The following is a 15,439-nucleotide window of genomic DNA, read 5'->3' as shown; positions in this document are numbered from 1 at the left end:
GGCTTATTTCACTTAGCATAATGCCCCAAGGTCCATCCATGTTGTCACAACTAGCAGGATTTCCTTCATTCTCATGGCTGAATCATATTTCAATTTATACATATATATATATGTATATACAAGGTCTATCTGGAAAAAGTCCAGCCATTTTAATATAACGAGAATCATTTGCATAACATTAATGTAACCTGGCAGCCCAGGAGAGTGGGCTGGAATGCGCATGTGTGAACAAAGATGACTGCACTGTACTGGTCAGTGGGGGTGGCAGATGTTGAGGGAGCATATACATTTTGTGGCTGCTGGTGCATTCAAAATGCCCGAGTGAGTAGAGCAACGAATCTGCATCAGATTTTGTGTTAAGCTTGAGCATTCCTCTGTGGAAACTTATTTTGATGATTCAGAAGGACACAGCTATGGGTAAGTGGTGATTGGCAGCTTCATTATGACAATGTGCCCACTCATGCATCACATCTTGTGCAGAGGTTTTTGCCAAAACAGCAAATCACCCAGGTGACTCAGCCCCCCTACAGCTGAGATTTGGCGCCCTGTGACTTCTGGCTTTTCCCAAAACTAACATCACCTTTGAAAGGGAAGAGGTTCCAGCCAATCAATGAAATTCAAGAAAATACGATGGGGCAGCTGATGACGATTGGGAGAACTATGTGAGGTCCCAAGGTGCCTACTCTGAAGGGGACTGAGATGTCATTGTCCTATGTACAGTATTTCTTGTATCTTCTCCAATACATGTCTCTGTTTTTCACATTACATGACCGGACACCTTCTGGACAGACCTTGTCCACCACATCTTTCTTCATTTATTTGTTGGTGGGTGCTTAGGTTGTCACCGTATCTTGCCTGCTGTGAATACTGCTGCAGTGAACATGGGGCCACAGAGAGCTCTTTGATCCTCTTTTTGTTTCCTTTGGAGAAATACCCAGAAGTAGGATTGCTGGATCGTAGAGTATTATATTTTTTAGTTTTTGTGGAACTGCCATACTGGTTTGTGTCGTAGTTATATCACTAATTTACATTCCCACCAAGAGTGCCCAAGGGTTCCCTTTCCTCCACATCCTCACCACTGCTTGTCTTCTTGATGACAGCCATTCTAACAGGTGTGATGTGATACCTCATTGTAGTTTTGATATGTATTTCCCTGATAAGTAGTGATGTTTGAGCACCTTTTCATGTGCTTGTCAGTTATTTATATATCTTTTTTGGAGAAATGTCCATTCAGTTCCTCTGTCCATTTTTAATTGCATTTTTTTTTTGCTATTAAGTTGTATGATTAAAAAAATTTTTTTGGTTACAGTTTATATCCAATATTATTTTGTTTTAATTTCAGCATAGTGGTTAGACAATGATATACTTTAGAAATTGTTCCCCTGATATTCCCAGTACCCACCTGGCACCAGAGTTGTATGAGTTTTAAAAAATATATTTTGGATATTAACCCATTATTAGATTCATGATTTGTAGATATCTTCTGCTATTCCATAGGTTGCCTTTTCATTTTGATACTTGTTTCCTTTGCTGTGCAGAGCCTTTTTGGGTGCATTAGTCCCACTTGTTTATTTTTGCTTTTGTTGCCTTTGTTTTTGGGGTCAAATCCAAAATATCACTGCCAAAACTGATGTCAGGGTGTTTACTGCCTGTATTTTCTAATAGGAACTTTATGGTTTCAGCTCCATGTTCAAGTTTTATATTTGTTCTTATCTTATTGAAGAGATAATCCTTCCCCAAGTTTCTATTCTTGTGAGGAAAGTACACAATAACTAAATAAATACGTATGTGGTACTATGTGGTACATCAGATCATAAAAACTGCTATTGAAAGGAAAAGCAAACAAGAAAGGAGGGCTAGGGCACACTCGGATGTTGTAATTTAACTGAGACAGCCACCGTAGCTAAGTGAGGAGCTCCTGAAAAAGACTTTCGTGAGTTACATTCCTATGCAAAGGAAATGGAGCAAATGAACTTGTCCCGAGTGGAATATTTCAACTGTGTTTCGCATACGTCAAAATTTTTTGTCTTGCTATTTTAAAATTTAATGGCAGCAGCAAATAATTATGTATGGGGGATGAAGGAGAAGAGGGTGCCATTTCTGAAGGAAAAAGGATAGACCTAAAAGGGATGGTAGAGAAATCCCCTTCTTCCTGACTTGCCAGGAGGAAGCCGTGGTGAGTGAAATTGAGGGCCACAGGCTTGTGATGGCCTTGGCCATCGTCTGACCTCAGTCGTTTCTGACATCAGCAGTTGACAGTAGAATAAATAGGAGGTTTTATTTTGACAGTGGAAGATTATTGCTTGGTCAGGCTTTAACAGACACTCCTCAAGGCTTTATGTCTGGGAGGCTTAAACCTAATTCCTCGTGTTGCAGTGCTAATGCTGTGTGCTTGTCTTGTCTTGCAGCTTTGTAGGAAGCCAACCTCAGCGAGGCAGACGGGATGGCCAGCTCAGCCCGGGAACACCTGCTCTTCGTGCGGCGTCGAAATCCCCAGATGCGGTACACACTGAGCCCCGAGAACCTCCAGAGCCTCGCCGCCCAGAGCTCCATGCCAGAGAACATGACCCTGCAGCGGGCCAACAGTGACACGGACCTGGTGACCTCCGAGAGCCGTTCCAGCCTGACTGCCAGCATGTACGAGTACACGCTGGGGCAAGCCCAGAACCTCATCATCTTCTGGGACATTAAAGAGGAGGTGGACCCCAGTGACTGGATCGGACTTTATCACATAGGTGAGTCAGATGCAATGGACTTGCTTGTGGCTGCGAGCCTGCATTTTACTTTGACTTTATACTGTTCTGTATTTCTCCTGTAAAAAACTCACATAGGTAACTAAAAACAGCAAGATTCTGGGATTTCTTTCTTTCTCTTTGGGTGGGGGAGGGACAATTATAAATACCTTTGCTGATATGAATTCTGTGGTCATATCTCTACCCTAATTAAATGCCAGAACCTGCAGATTTCACAGTATTTTCTTTTTAAAACTTCACACCGCTCTTGATCAATAGTTCCACATTGGAAAGCGATGACTGTTGGCATTTATGAATGTTTTTTAACTGATGGAAAAGATTCCCAGATTTAGATAACTGATCTGAAAAAATGTCCTGTATTTTCTGAAGGTTGAATTTTATTAGGACAACTTTCAGTCCAAAGTATTATTTCAGAATCTTTGATGTGCCCTAGATCAGTGAGGTGAAGAAAGTGTCATATTCTTCTAACACATGACTTAATAAGTGTCCCAGCTCTCTTTAGTTAAGTTGTCTCCATAGGTAAGTGAATGATGAATAACGTATCCCAGAAAATATAAAGTCTGCTGTATTTGAAAGCAAAGGTCCACACTTACTAACCAACCACAATGAAAATGTAAATCAAATGACAATAAAATCTAATGTTCTCCAAAGTTAGAGCACTTGTTCACTGAATGAAGGGAACTAAAAAATTAACATCAGTTGTTTTATTAGAAAGATATTGTTGCTTTTGAAGTAGATTATAAATCAAGCATGTTTCTTTGTATTTAAGTAAACAAGTTGGGGAAGGAAAGACCTATTTACTGCAGTGTTTCTCAGCCAGGGCTGGTTTTCTCCCTGCAGGGCATTCGGCAATGTCTGGAGACGTGTTTGGTTGGCACGACTTGGTGGGAGAAATGGGGGGCCAGGGCTGCTGCTAAATATCCTGACATTTGCAGGACGGCCCCTCACAGCAAAGAATTGTCTGTGTCAACAGTGCCACAGTCAAGAAACCCTGGTTTGAGGCAAAGTGACATCCTCACTGAAATTGTATTAGAATGTTAAACCCATTGCGCTTTATGTTGCTCTGGGACAAGGAATTTTATATTAATCAGTTTGTATTTGCTTTTATATCTCTTAATGTTTGATGGTGCTGGATGGCAAGAAACCTAAAATGGCAAGGAGAAAATCAGTGAATTTTTTCCTTCTAATGACAAGGAAAGAGGGGAAGGTCTCAGAGTTCAGCATTTCCCCCAAGTATGTTTAAATATATATTTAAAGTGAGGAAGTCCTATGATTTAAAAATTACATTTTTATATCTGACATCTATTATGTTCACAAAATATCTTACTGTTTTGAAGAAACTTTTGGTTTTTATGTAGTTTCACCCTTTTGGATTTCATAAACTTTTTTCTTTTCACTTTTCTTAATGATACTTTTTCCTTTCATCCATTTTAGATTTTGTAATGCTTAATACGAGACTACAAAGAGCAGACGGTGTTTTTCTTAAATGCTTTTTATGTGATATTTCTTTGGGACACAATCCACTTTATCTTTTCTATATGAGATGATTTCTATATGAATGACTTAATCTGTACGATGCTAGAATCACTTCAGGCATTGACTCCTGTTACTTCATCCTTCCCCTCACCATTCTTTCTGTTGCCCCAACCCACTTGTTGTGTTTCTCTATCTAGAGTTAATCCAGAAGGAACTAGGGAATTTATAGTCAAGTTCATCCTACCTCTGAATGACCAAGGCCACAAAATCTTCATGTTGTCATGTTTAATTTTCCAGAGGTAGAAATAGAGGTCAGAGTTCTAACTCTTGAATCAGTCTAAGGATTTAGCTAGGGAAGTAGAACTGGGAAATAAGTCTCTTGAAAAGTGCTAACTCCTCTTCAGTTTATTTCAAGATGCTTCTGTACCTTTCTCACGTATCATCATTGCGTTTTTGCTCCCCTGTGTTTAATGACTTTCCCCCCCTTTGGCTACTTTCAACATTTTCTCTTTATCCTGGTTTTTAGCAGTTTGTCTACAATATATCTAGGCGTGAATTTTTAAAAAAATTTTACTTATCCTGGTTGGGATTCTCTGAGTTTCATAAGTAAATGTTTTTGATGAAAGTTGGGGAATTTTTGCCCATTGTTTCTTCACATGTTTTTTCCTATGTTTTCACTTCTTTTTTGTGGACTTCAGTGACACATATGTTATATCATTTCATGTAGTTCTGCAAGGCTGTGGTCCCATTTTCTTGCTTCTTTGTATATCTAGCATAATTTTTGATTTTACACTGGACATTGAAGATTCTTTATTGGTGAAAGCCTGAGTTCTGAGGAATGATACTTGTTTTAATGTTACTTTTTACTCTAGTAGGCAGATTTATTTCCTTGAATTTGGTAGGTACGATTTTATACTTTGTTAAGATGGACCAGTGGAAAGCCCACTGTGGTTCGCCAGCACTTCCAACTTGATGGCATTCAGCCTGCAGGTTCGGTGTCCTATGGATTTTGCTAGAGCTTGGTTTTGGGCTTTGTTAGGTGGGCCTACAGCAGGCCTGGCTCTAGGGCTGGGTACTTATCCCTAAGCAGGGGCATTTCTGATTTCTCAGCTGGATGCCTGCAATGTTAAAAAGGTCTCTTCGCTCTGGCTGGGCTGTGATTGCAGTGTTCTCCAGCACTGCTTGCCCTCTGCTCTCTCATTTTCCTCTCAGCCCTGTAGCAGCCACTGTCCGGAAAGCCTTGGTAGTCTTACCCTGCCCATGCATGGCCCACACTTCAGCCAAAGGCCTGTGGGGGACCCACATGTGGGCTTTTGGCCTTCATTCCTCCATAACTCTTTCCAGCACTCTGCCTGGAGATTGCTGCCTCCTCAGCTCATCAGAATGGCCACGGACCCTCGTTCCCGGCACTGCACTCAGGAAACCATCCGCTGGCTGAGATCTGAGTGGTCGTAGAGTCACCTCGTAAGTTCCTCTTCTCCCTAGGATTTTAGTTTTGCAGCACCTGTTGGGCAGTATCTGAAAACCACGGCCTCTTCCTTTTATAGTGTCCATTAGGAAGGCTAGTCTGGAGCTAATGACTTCAGTATGGCCTGAAGCAGAAGTTCTGCCCGTGCTTTTGACTTAGGGCAGGCAGTAAGAGGTTCCACTTAATTTCCCCATCTAGCTATTTCCAGAGAACTCCGAATAAATAATAAATGATACTTTGAGACCCATCTGTTCATCTCTTCTTAGTGTGTTTTCTAATAGTTTTTGATCCCTGGCAGGGGAGAGGGGGGAGGAACTGGCTCCCTTACACCTCTCAAGGGGCTGGGACAAATATAGACTAGCATTTACGAATAAAAATACCACACAGGTAGAATGAGGTGCTTGGTGTTCTCAAGTGTGATGTTGGTTTTAGTGGGTCTTCTACAATGAGTGGGTTTAAAAGGTGTAGATGGGTCCCAGCGTCTAAAATATTAACTATGGCTCATTTATATAGTGTCAGGGCCATGGCTGTGCTTAAAAGAAAGACTGGCTTATCTGGGACCTCAGCAGGAGGGAAAAGAGCTGGCTTTATGCAGAGATAGCCATTGCTCGCTTGAGGCCCCGGCAGGCTGTCCTGGAGACACCCTCACTTCTGTGGGGACTTTGCCATCCCACTTGGGGAAGAATGGGGGGCAGCACTGTGGTCTTTAACTGACACCCATTTCCTGATTCCTTTTTCCTGCTGGGGTCAAGGTGTGGGTAACCAGCCTTTGACTTTGGGCAGGTAGGCCCTGCCCACACTCAGGAAGGGCCTAACTCTGTATGGTAATCTGACTAGTGAGTTATCTAGGAGTGGGCATGTGACCTAGTTCTGGCCAGTGAGATGTAAGGGGAAGACTTTGGTGAACTTCCTTTTACAATGAAAAGCCAGAGCATCCTGAAGATGGAGTCTTTAAACTTCCCCTTCTCTTGGACTTGAGACTCTGGTGGAAGGATGTAATACCTTGACTTGCATCTATATAGCAACCATGAGGTGACAATCAGGAAGATTAGAAGATAAGGATGACAGAAGAGAAAGTTAGAAGGAGCTGCTGGCACTTCCAAGTTCTTGCTGTACCTGTAAAAGTCCTCCACTCTTTGTTTATCATCAGCGAGGCTTTCTTGTACCAGCAGTTATTCCTCATGGAGCTGCTGGGGTGGATGTGAAGACAGATGAGGAAGGGGAAAGAGGGACACCATCTGCCTTTAAAGCAGGACGAAGAGTGAGAGGGAGAGCTACTTGAGTGGTTACTGCTTCAGGGAAGCTTTAACACAGCTGAAAAATGCTGGGTTGTTTTGAAAAGAAATATCAAAAACTTGTTATTTGAAAACAGCAACTCCAAGTCATGTGGAAATGTTCAAGAGTGTAGTAGGACTAATAATGTACTGGAGGATCTTTCAGGTGACTAATTAGTAACGTGAAAATGTGCACATTTGTCATTTGTAAATGAAGATAGGTGAGATGATACGTTTGGAGAAGACCCGAGAGAAAAGAAAATGCAAGGCTGGGATGGGGAAAAGCGTTTCAGGGTCATAGTTATGTCATAAATTGAAGGCTGTTCTGGCCAAACAGCTCTTGAGCTTTATGAAATAGATGCACTGAAAATGTAGGTTTCATAACAGTGGCACGTATGTCAGAAATAGCTTCCGACTTCTATACCTCTTGGTAGGAAGCAGCTGCTCCCCTTCAGTTGGGTCCCGAGAATCTGGGCTGTCTCCTAGCAACATCTAGTTTTATTTGCGGAACAGAGAAATGGTCCCAATAGAAATAAGTTCCAAAGGGGAAGGATTTGGGTGGAGTATCGGGCTGGCAAGGTATAGTTTATTGGCAGACTCCACATTTTGATTGTGTTTCCTTTGGCTTATATTTTCTGGCTGTCTATAAGTTTGAGGTTTTTTTGTTTTTGTTTTTGGTTTGGCTAATTGTTAATAATATTTGACACTATATAACTCATTCCAGCTGACTTTCAGCACTACTCTTCTGGAAGGAAAATATGTCCTCTTGGGTCAGAAATATAAATCTTTCTCTAGCCATTTTAGGCAGTATGTGGATTCTGTTGAGAACACAAAGAAAAAAAGTTGAAACTATCAAGCCACCACTCGGGGAAACTGGGTGTAAACATCATTCTCAAATCAGATGCTAATTACATTTTCTCATATATACCCTGAGACCTCCAGACGCGGTCGCCATGTAGCTGTAGCCCTGGATCTCCAAATTACAGCAGTTAATGTCTTGCAAATGGTTTGCAGAAATCACTAGGTTTATAATTTATGGTTAGTCTCCAAAATTAGAATCAACCCCTCACAAGTTTCCCATTGCCTTCTCCCCAACTCACTAAATAAAAAGAGCCAAATGTTTGTTCTGTGCAGGAACACTTCGGGTAGCCAACTCACGCAGCTTTCCGTGAAAAATCAAGTGGGCAGGAGGCGGAGCGTATTACATTTGTTTCAGCCTCACACTCTCGTTCCTCTTAATGTTTGGTCTTGTGCTTATTTCTCTGACTATTCAAAAGAAAAACACTTCAAAAGGCTTAACTTGCCATTTCTCATTTGCAGGCAGCTTTGGGAACCCAAGCAGAGCTAGGGAAACGCACAGTGTGAAACTTAGAAGTGTGTGCTGCGTTGTACACCTGTGCTGCTCGAAGTGCTGGTCGACCATCGGTTTGGTACCAGATAAGAAGCTTCCACCAGAATGTAAATCAACGTAACTGCTTCCTTTACTTAGGAAATCTTGCTATTAGAGACTATCTAACCTGAATAATGGGCTTCTTGATGTAGGTATTTCTTATCCTGGTACAAGCTTCTTATCTTGTCACGGACCCAGTAATACAGAGTTTACCAACATTTGTTCGGACCACACTTTGTGTACACTTCTCAGTGTCCGTGTGTGGATTGAATCTTCAAAGATGAGTGACAGAACACTGTGTTTGACTCACGGCCTGTGTTTTATGACAGTTTTTCCTATTTCTTTGCATTTGGGTAGTAAAATAAAGTAAGGCCACAATAGTTAGCTAAGGCATTAAGGTCACATGTTTTATTATTTATTTATGTTAGATCAAGGCAGGGGAGCATGCATAGTTTAAAGGATATAAAAATTAAGGTGCCTTTTATTTCCAAGGCATGTTCTAAGACCATATATTTGAGAGCTCTGAGACCCCAAAGTTTTTGCTGATATTTTATAGAGAAAAACTAAGATTCAGGATGGTGATGCCATGAAGCTAATTGGAGGCAGCCAAAGCTGGACCTTCCGTTTTGTGCCTCAGTCTTCATTTTTTACCCTCCGTGTTGAAAAATGTAGCCCATTGTGTTCCAACTTTCAGTTACTTGCCCAGCACCTTCTTGATTTTTGCAATATTGGATTATCAACTGTCCTGTTAATATTTTTTTAACCACCTGATTAAAACAAAACAAATTGATTATCTATCCTGGCCTTGTTCTAAGCAATAAGGTCTGGGAAAGGTTATCTGTGTTAACTATATTTCTTTCTAACAACACGAACTCTCACAAAATAACTTGTCTATACGCCACCCGGGATCACCCCATGCAGCGCACTGTGAGAAATTCTGGGGTTATCAGTCGTAAGAGCCCAGGCTCTGAGGTCAGACTGACTAGTAGTTCCAAAACACTTACTGCTGGGGTGTACTATGTAATCTTTATAAGATAAAGAAAAAAAGAAAAGTACCAATATCACCAGAATTAAGTAAGATAATGTTATAAAGTGGTCTGGCTGATTGTGAGGTACTGCTTATTGTAAACACTCATCGTTATTTTGGCTGCTAGTTATAATAAAATCATTTCCTGGTAGTCTGAAGCTGAAATACAAACTCACTCACACAATGAATCCATAAGAAGAGATTTCCAGAGTAAAGCAGCCACTTCTGCTTACAGAAAACAAAATCAATTCCTAGGAAACAAAGCACTAGGAACTGTATAAAGCTCCTAAACTATGAATGCAAAACAGTACAGTATTTTAACTTGAGTCTTACGTAGGCTCTAAACCCACATGCTTTCCAGGGTGACAGGAAAGCCGGAGTTCAGTCTGAAATTCAGTCAGATGGAACAAAGAATGTACGTACTGGGCCTTGAGTTTTCAGAATAGCTATCAGAGGCAGTAGCGTGTCTGTTCTGAAATTCTTTTGGTATTTTTACATGATTACTGCCAAAGGAAAGTTGTTTTAGGTCATGTCTTTAAAGTTTAAATAAGAGTTTGGTATATGAAATGATTTCTGGAAAACTGAACTCTGAAATACTTTTTGCTGTGGGTTGTACAAGGTGTGGCAAAGGTAGGTTTACAGTTGTTTGTATGGAAAATAATTAATAAATAATATACAAGAATAAACTCTGTGTTTTTGTATTCACAACAGTAAACCTACATTTGCTCCACCTTTTATGAGTCAGGATATGTCAGCTTATGCTGTAGAAATGAGCCAACCCTGAAACCTCGATGGCTTAAGGAACAAAAGGTGATTTATTGCTGATGCTCTGTGTCCAGCATGGGTTGGCAGGTCTTGCTTTGTGCTGTCATTTTGTGAAGCAGGCTCACCACTCTCTTGATTTTTGCCACGTTGGATTATTAAAGGCTCAACCATCTTGCCATTACACCATCTGGAACACAAAAACTCCCGAAAAAGGTGTCAAGGTAAGAAGAGAGAGCTGGGGACTCTTACACTAGCCCTCACGTGCTTTGGCCCTAAGATGACACATTTCACTCCAGCTCAGAGCCCATTGCTCACTGTTAGTCCCACGATCTGCCTGTCCGCAAGCGGACCGGGAAGTGGAGAGATGCCCTTGGCTACTTAGTGAGCAGTCACTGTCTCTGCCATAATAGACATCTGTGTCTTGCTAACAATATGATGGGTCGTCTGTTCCAAAGCCTAGGACGTCCTTGTATGGATGTTGCAAGAATACATGCTGGGGTTAGAACGTGTCGTACTCTGGGATGCACTTTGCAAGGTGTTCAGGAGGCTAAATGAGAGGACACACTCAGCGTAGGCCAAGGACAGTATCTGGTATTATGGGAGTTATAATAGCAGTTTGTAGAATCTGCATTCACAGCATGGCACTGGTGTCTCAGACTATCACGGATCTTTCCTTTAACATGCATGTTGAAGATTTGCTTCACAGGGAAGTCCATGTGTTCAAAATGGTTATGGAAGACCTCCCTGGACGAGAGGTTCTAAAAAATTGTATAGCTCAATGTATCCAAAGAAAGTTTAGTACATTTTATTCCCTAACATACTGGTTGCATGAAATATTTGAAATTGGCATTCTTCTCTCCATATATTGAGATGATTACTTTCTATCAAGTTATTCTATAAATGTTACCTGAGGGTTTTTTTTCCTCTCATGCTCTCTGTGCTGGATTATCCATGCAGTCTGCAGTCTTTAAAGAGTGAGTTTTAGGCTAGAGCAAATGAAGGAAAAGTAAATATTTTTTAATTGGAGATTATTTCATAGTATGTAGTTTTCTCCTAATGACTTATTTAGTGGATTAGTTTTGGTATTTATTCATTTGTTTGTTCAATAATATTAGGAGTTTATACCAGGCATTTGTGGGAATTTCTAAAATATTTATATTTAAGATCCTAGTTAAAGGACTGGCATTCTAGGATTTTTTTTCAATTATTATACAGTATATTAGCCTTTTGCTTCCTGTTTCCTTACCCACGGCTTCTGTCTTCAGTATGGAAATTGCCATATGTTTAAATGGATGTAAATCCCCTGAATTTAGCATGTTTACTGCTTTATACTCTAATTTTTTGTCTTTTGTTTCTGAAATCACGCATCTGCTGCCCAAACCATCAGAGGCGTTTTTCTGAAAGTTGTTTATAGTTCAGCATGATGAATATCTATAGGTGTTTTTGACGTTCTGAATTATGTACTTACATATTCATAATGTAGGTGTTACACCCTAGTACAACCGAGTACTATTAAATTCTTGAGGAACCAAGGAATTATCTTTTTACTCTGTAGGAATAAGTACTACTTTTTGAGGTACTATAGTTAATAGCAATGAGTTATACTATTAGAAGCAAACATGTTATGGAAAGAGTAACCCTCAAATAAAACCTTGAAATTTCTAAGAATTTCTGACTAAGAATGTACATTATGTTAACTTATGTTAACTTTACAACATGTTAACATTATATTAATAGGATTCTGAATATTTGCAAGATATCTTTTTATAACATCCAAATAGATTTTTTTCTTTACGTGAGTGTCTGTGGCATATTTTTGATATGATAAAACATTACATGTGAAAAGGGAAGCCTTTAGAATTCAGTGAACATGTGGAGGAAGTTCAATTTTCAGTTTTGGGCTACGTGACAGCCATTTCTTCTGTTTGCTTTACCTGCCGAAACCTGTCATTCCTGGGCCAGGTGAGGAGGTGAACAAGGTGTGCTGTGCTGTGTACCTGACCCATGGTGACTGTGATTGAGCAGGGATACAGGTCAGCATGAGTTAGGTAACTTAGAATGTTCCGGTCCATCATGTGATTCATCTGTCTGAATGGAGTCTAATGTAACTAATGAAATTTCTGTCATTACCTGTAAAAGTCTTTCTAACTACAGCAGTGCCGCTCAGATAAGCAGCAATAGTATCTGTGCATTGTGTGATGCTGTAGATGGAACCTCATTTTGCCTAAGTTTCACCCAAATGTGATGAAACCATATTACTTATTTAAGGAAATTGAATGTTGGCAGGGGAATTACTATGTTTTTGTCATTTGGAACCATTAAAGTATATTATTCTTTTGTTGACATTTATTGTAAGCCTTAGAGTCACAGAGGTTTTAGATTTTGGAAGGAAATTAATGATTCTTACTCCACCAGCCTTGTGCTACATGAGAACTGGGGGCCCAGGCAGATGAAGTGGTATGCCCGTGGTTGCTAGTGACAGAGTCAGAGCGCGTGCCATGTCTAATAGTGGTTTCCTCTACAGCGGAGCTGCTTTAGAAGCAGTTAGGTGCTGAAGCCCATTCCTGCAGGTGGTTTTTGAGTGTGGTTAAAATTGCCTTTCAGAACCTCTGTAGGAATGCAGTAGGACTTAACAAGCTCAGCAGAGCCAGTTTTTCTTCCAGTATTGGAACAGACTCCTGTCTCAGACTGAGTGCCAAAGAAAAAAAAGAAAAGAAAAGAAAAAAAGGGAAAAAATGAGTGAGAGAGAGAAGTTGGCTTGAGTTTAGGGGCTGTTTTTATACACCCCCCCCCCCATTTAAAACTAAAATTCCACCAGCCTGGTGGGATTCTTGGAAGAACTGCATATTTCCTGTTCCTTCTAGGGGCATACATGCAATGGTCCCCGTGTTATTCAGAGGGTTCTGTTTCTCAGTCTCTCCTCTTGTACCAGGTGAGCTTGTGCGGTCACATCAGAGGTTGTTAAATGGGCCTTTGCTGTGCCCGCACTGGACATCATTTCATCTTGAAGATTGAGTAGAGTGCGGTGAGTCGGTTCCTTTCATGGAGGCTCATAAAGATTCATTTTATAAATAGGTTTTACAGCACTGTCTAAAATATCCCTTCAGTATTTACTGTGTCTTTGTCTCAGCAACGTGTCAGGGTCAGTTTTTTCTTGTAAAGCCGCCACTGTTTTTCAGGCGACTCCTCTTACCCGACACACAGCAATACGCTTTGTGCTGTCATTTCTGACGTTCCCTTCCCCGGGCAGTGCCCCTTCCCTTGGGATTTTAACCCACAGGGCTGAGAATGTATACAAACTCTGGGCACAGGAAAGGCTGAGATGATCGAATACAGTGATCTTTCGACCTTTTTCATCTCATGGCACATGAAACTACTAAAATTCTGTAGCACACCAAAAAATATATTTTTTGCCATCCTGACAAAAAATTAGGTATAATTTTGATTTATTCACATCGGATGGCTGTTGTTGTGTTGGTGGTTGTCTATTTTTTTATTTGGCAATCTAAAGGAAAAGAGGTCAGTGCCCCTGACTAAATAGTCAGGTGTTGTATGTTTTAAAAATTCTTGCTGCACACCGGTTGGAAGTTGCTGGTTAATATGATTGTTTAGGGTACAGAAATTCCTTTGCCATAAAATGACATCTTTCTCTAAACTCTCACTGATGTTTTATTGTTTCCTAAAGGCAGATGTGGCCACTACTCATAAGTACGTGAGCTGAAATACTCTTTAAATAGTCATATATTACAAAACTTCTTCAACATCTCTGTGAAGAAAAAGATATAGAGAAATAAGCAATGGTTATGGAGAATTCTTATTTATAATGGGTCATGGTAGGGCTCCTCTACCCCTACTATCTACCAGCACCATGCGCCTCAAGGTCCACAATAACTCTCGCAAATCAGACACCGTGTTGTCAACCTTCACCGCCCCAGCCATAGATGCGGCCTCTCTTTTTTTAGGCTGTTTCTTCATTGGCTGTGATGCTGTCCTGGCTCCCCCAGTTTTCTGGCCATTCAGTCTTCTTCTATTTCCTGAAACTCCTTCCTTCCTTATCCTCTTACATTCTTAGGTTTTATTGCATGATTTCATTCACTCCCAGTCTCTAGCCAGTCTAAGCAGAAAGCTTCATTTTTAACCAAGGGTGACTGGGGTCACCTCTCCCTGGCTCACGAGAACCAAGTCTGCACCTCTCTCCCCAACTCTGCTTTCATTGCCCTCACGTTGGCTGCACACAGTCCCTGGGATGAGAGCGTGTGCATCACAGAAGGGGGAGAACTCTGCGGACCAGGGCTTCCCTCAGCCCTGCTAGTCACTAGCCAACCCCAGCCTCTGTCTAAAGTTCCCGAGATCGTTCCTCTCTGAATATCCTACCTAGTCCTCAGCTTGTTCAAAACAAATTGACTGAGGTGCCTAACCAGTGTTTTTGATTTCTCTGTTTGTGTTAGTAGAAATGCTGTTTTATAAAATCAGACTTGAAAACCTTCCCAGGGTTTTGACCCAGCCCACTCTCAGTCTGCACATCTGACTCGTTAGCTTCCTGAGTAATCTTAGTCCAGCATGCTCTAGTCCAATTCATGTCCACATTGCTGCCAAGCAATAAATACAAATTTATTTTTGTAGGTATTAACCTAAGTGCTTTACATAACTTAACTCATTTAACTTTTAAAACAACCCATGGTAATGTATCAGGAGTTGTCAGTGACTAAAAACAAAAACAAAACTGAGCAAAACCTAGCCCTTCCCGGGCCAGTACCTGTGGCCAGGAGACTGGCATATGCAAATTATCCTCTAACCTCACAAGGGCCCACCTGGAGGTGGCGGTGGGTTAGTGTCGTATGAGCCACACTGCTGAGAGTGGGGGGAGCGGTGGCTGCTATGTAGCGCGGCACATGTCTAATTTAGGCAATTAGGAGTACCCCCACTTTATAGACAAAGAAATTGACGGAGAGGTTAATGAACTTCTCCAAGGTGTTTTTAGTTAGGATAAGAAGAAGTTGAAATTTTCCTGACTTTGCAGCTTATACTGTCCCGTGTCCTGTGTCATAAGCCTCCCAGCTTAACATAGTAGAGGTCAGTGGTCAAGCGCTCAGGTTGTGAAGTTGGGTAGACCTGTGTTTAAGTCTCTGATTTGCCACTTGCTTCCGGTGTGACACTGGGCGAGTTACTTACCCTCTCTGGAAACAGCATCAGTCCCATAGTAAAGGATAAAACTCTCAGTGGGATTTTTCCACATACATACAAAGTGCTTGGCACAGGACTTTTTCAATAAATGTATAAGAAATG

The 15,439-nt window shown here is 41.1% G+C and overlaps 1 protein-coding gene across 6 annotated transcripts in view; it reads left to right on the top strand.

Moving 5' to 3' along the window:
• The window catches only part of HECW2 (HECT, C2 and WW domain containing E3 ubiquitin protein ligase 2), a 352,275-nt gene that overhangs the window by 130,062 nt on the left and 206,774 nt on the right, over positions 1 to 15,439 (top strand). For all 6 annotated transcript variants that reach the window (XR_008426201.1, XR_008426199.1, XR_008426200.1 and 3 more), the window contains exon 2: positions 2,409 to 2,735. Coding sequence is in view for 3 of the 6 variants with exons in the window: in XM_053918895.2 (XP_053774870.1) it covers positions 2,444 to 2,735 (292 nt within the window). In the remaining 3 variants the exon portion in view is untranslated. The remainder of the gene's footprint in view (positions 1 to 2,408; positions 2,736 to 15,439) is intronic.

The sequence above is a fragment of the Desmodus rotundus genome, chromosome 2, assembly GCF_022682495.2.
Source record: "Desmodus rotundus isolate HL8 chromosome 2, HLdesRot8A.1, whole genome shotgun sequence".
NCBI classification, from domain to species: Eukaryota; Metazoa; Chordata; class Mammalia; order Chiroptera; family Phyllostomidae; genus Desmodus; species Desmodus rotundus.
The sequence above is the reverse complement of the archived record's forward strand: the minus strand, read 5'-3'. Positions and strand labels throughout refer to the sequence as shown.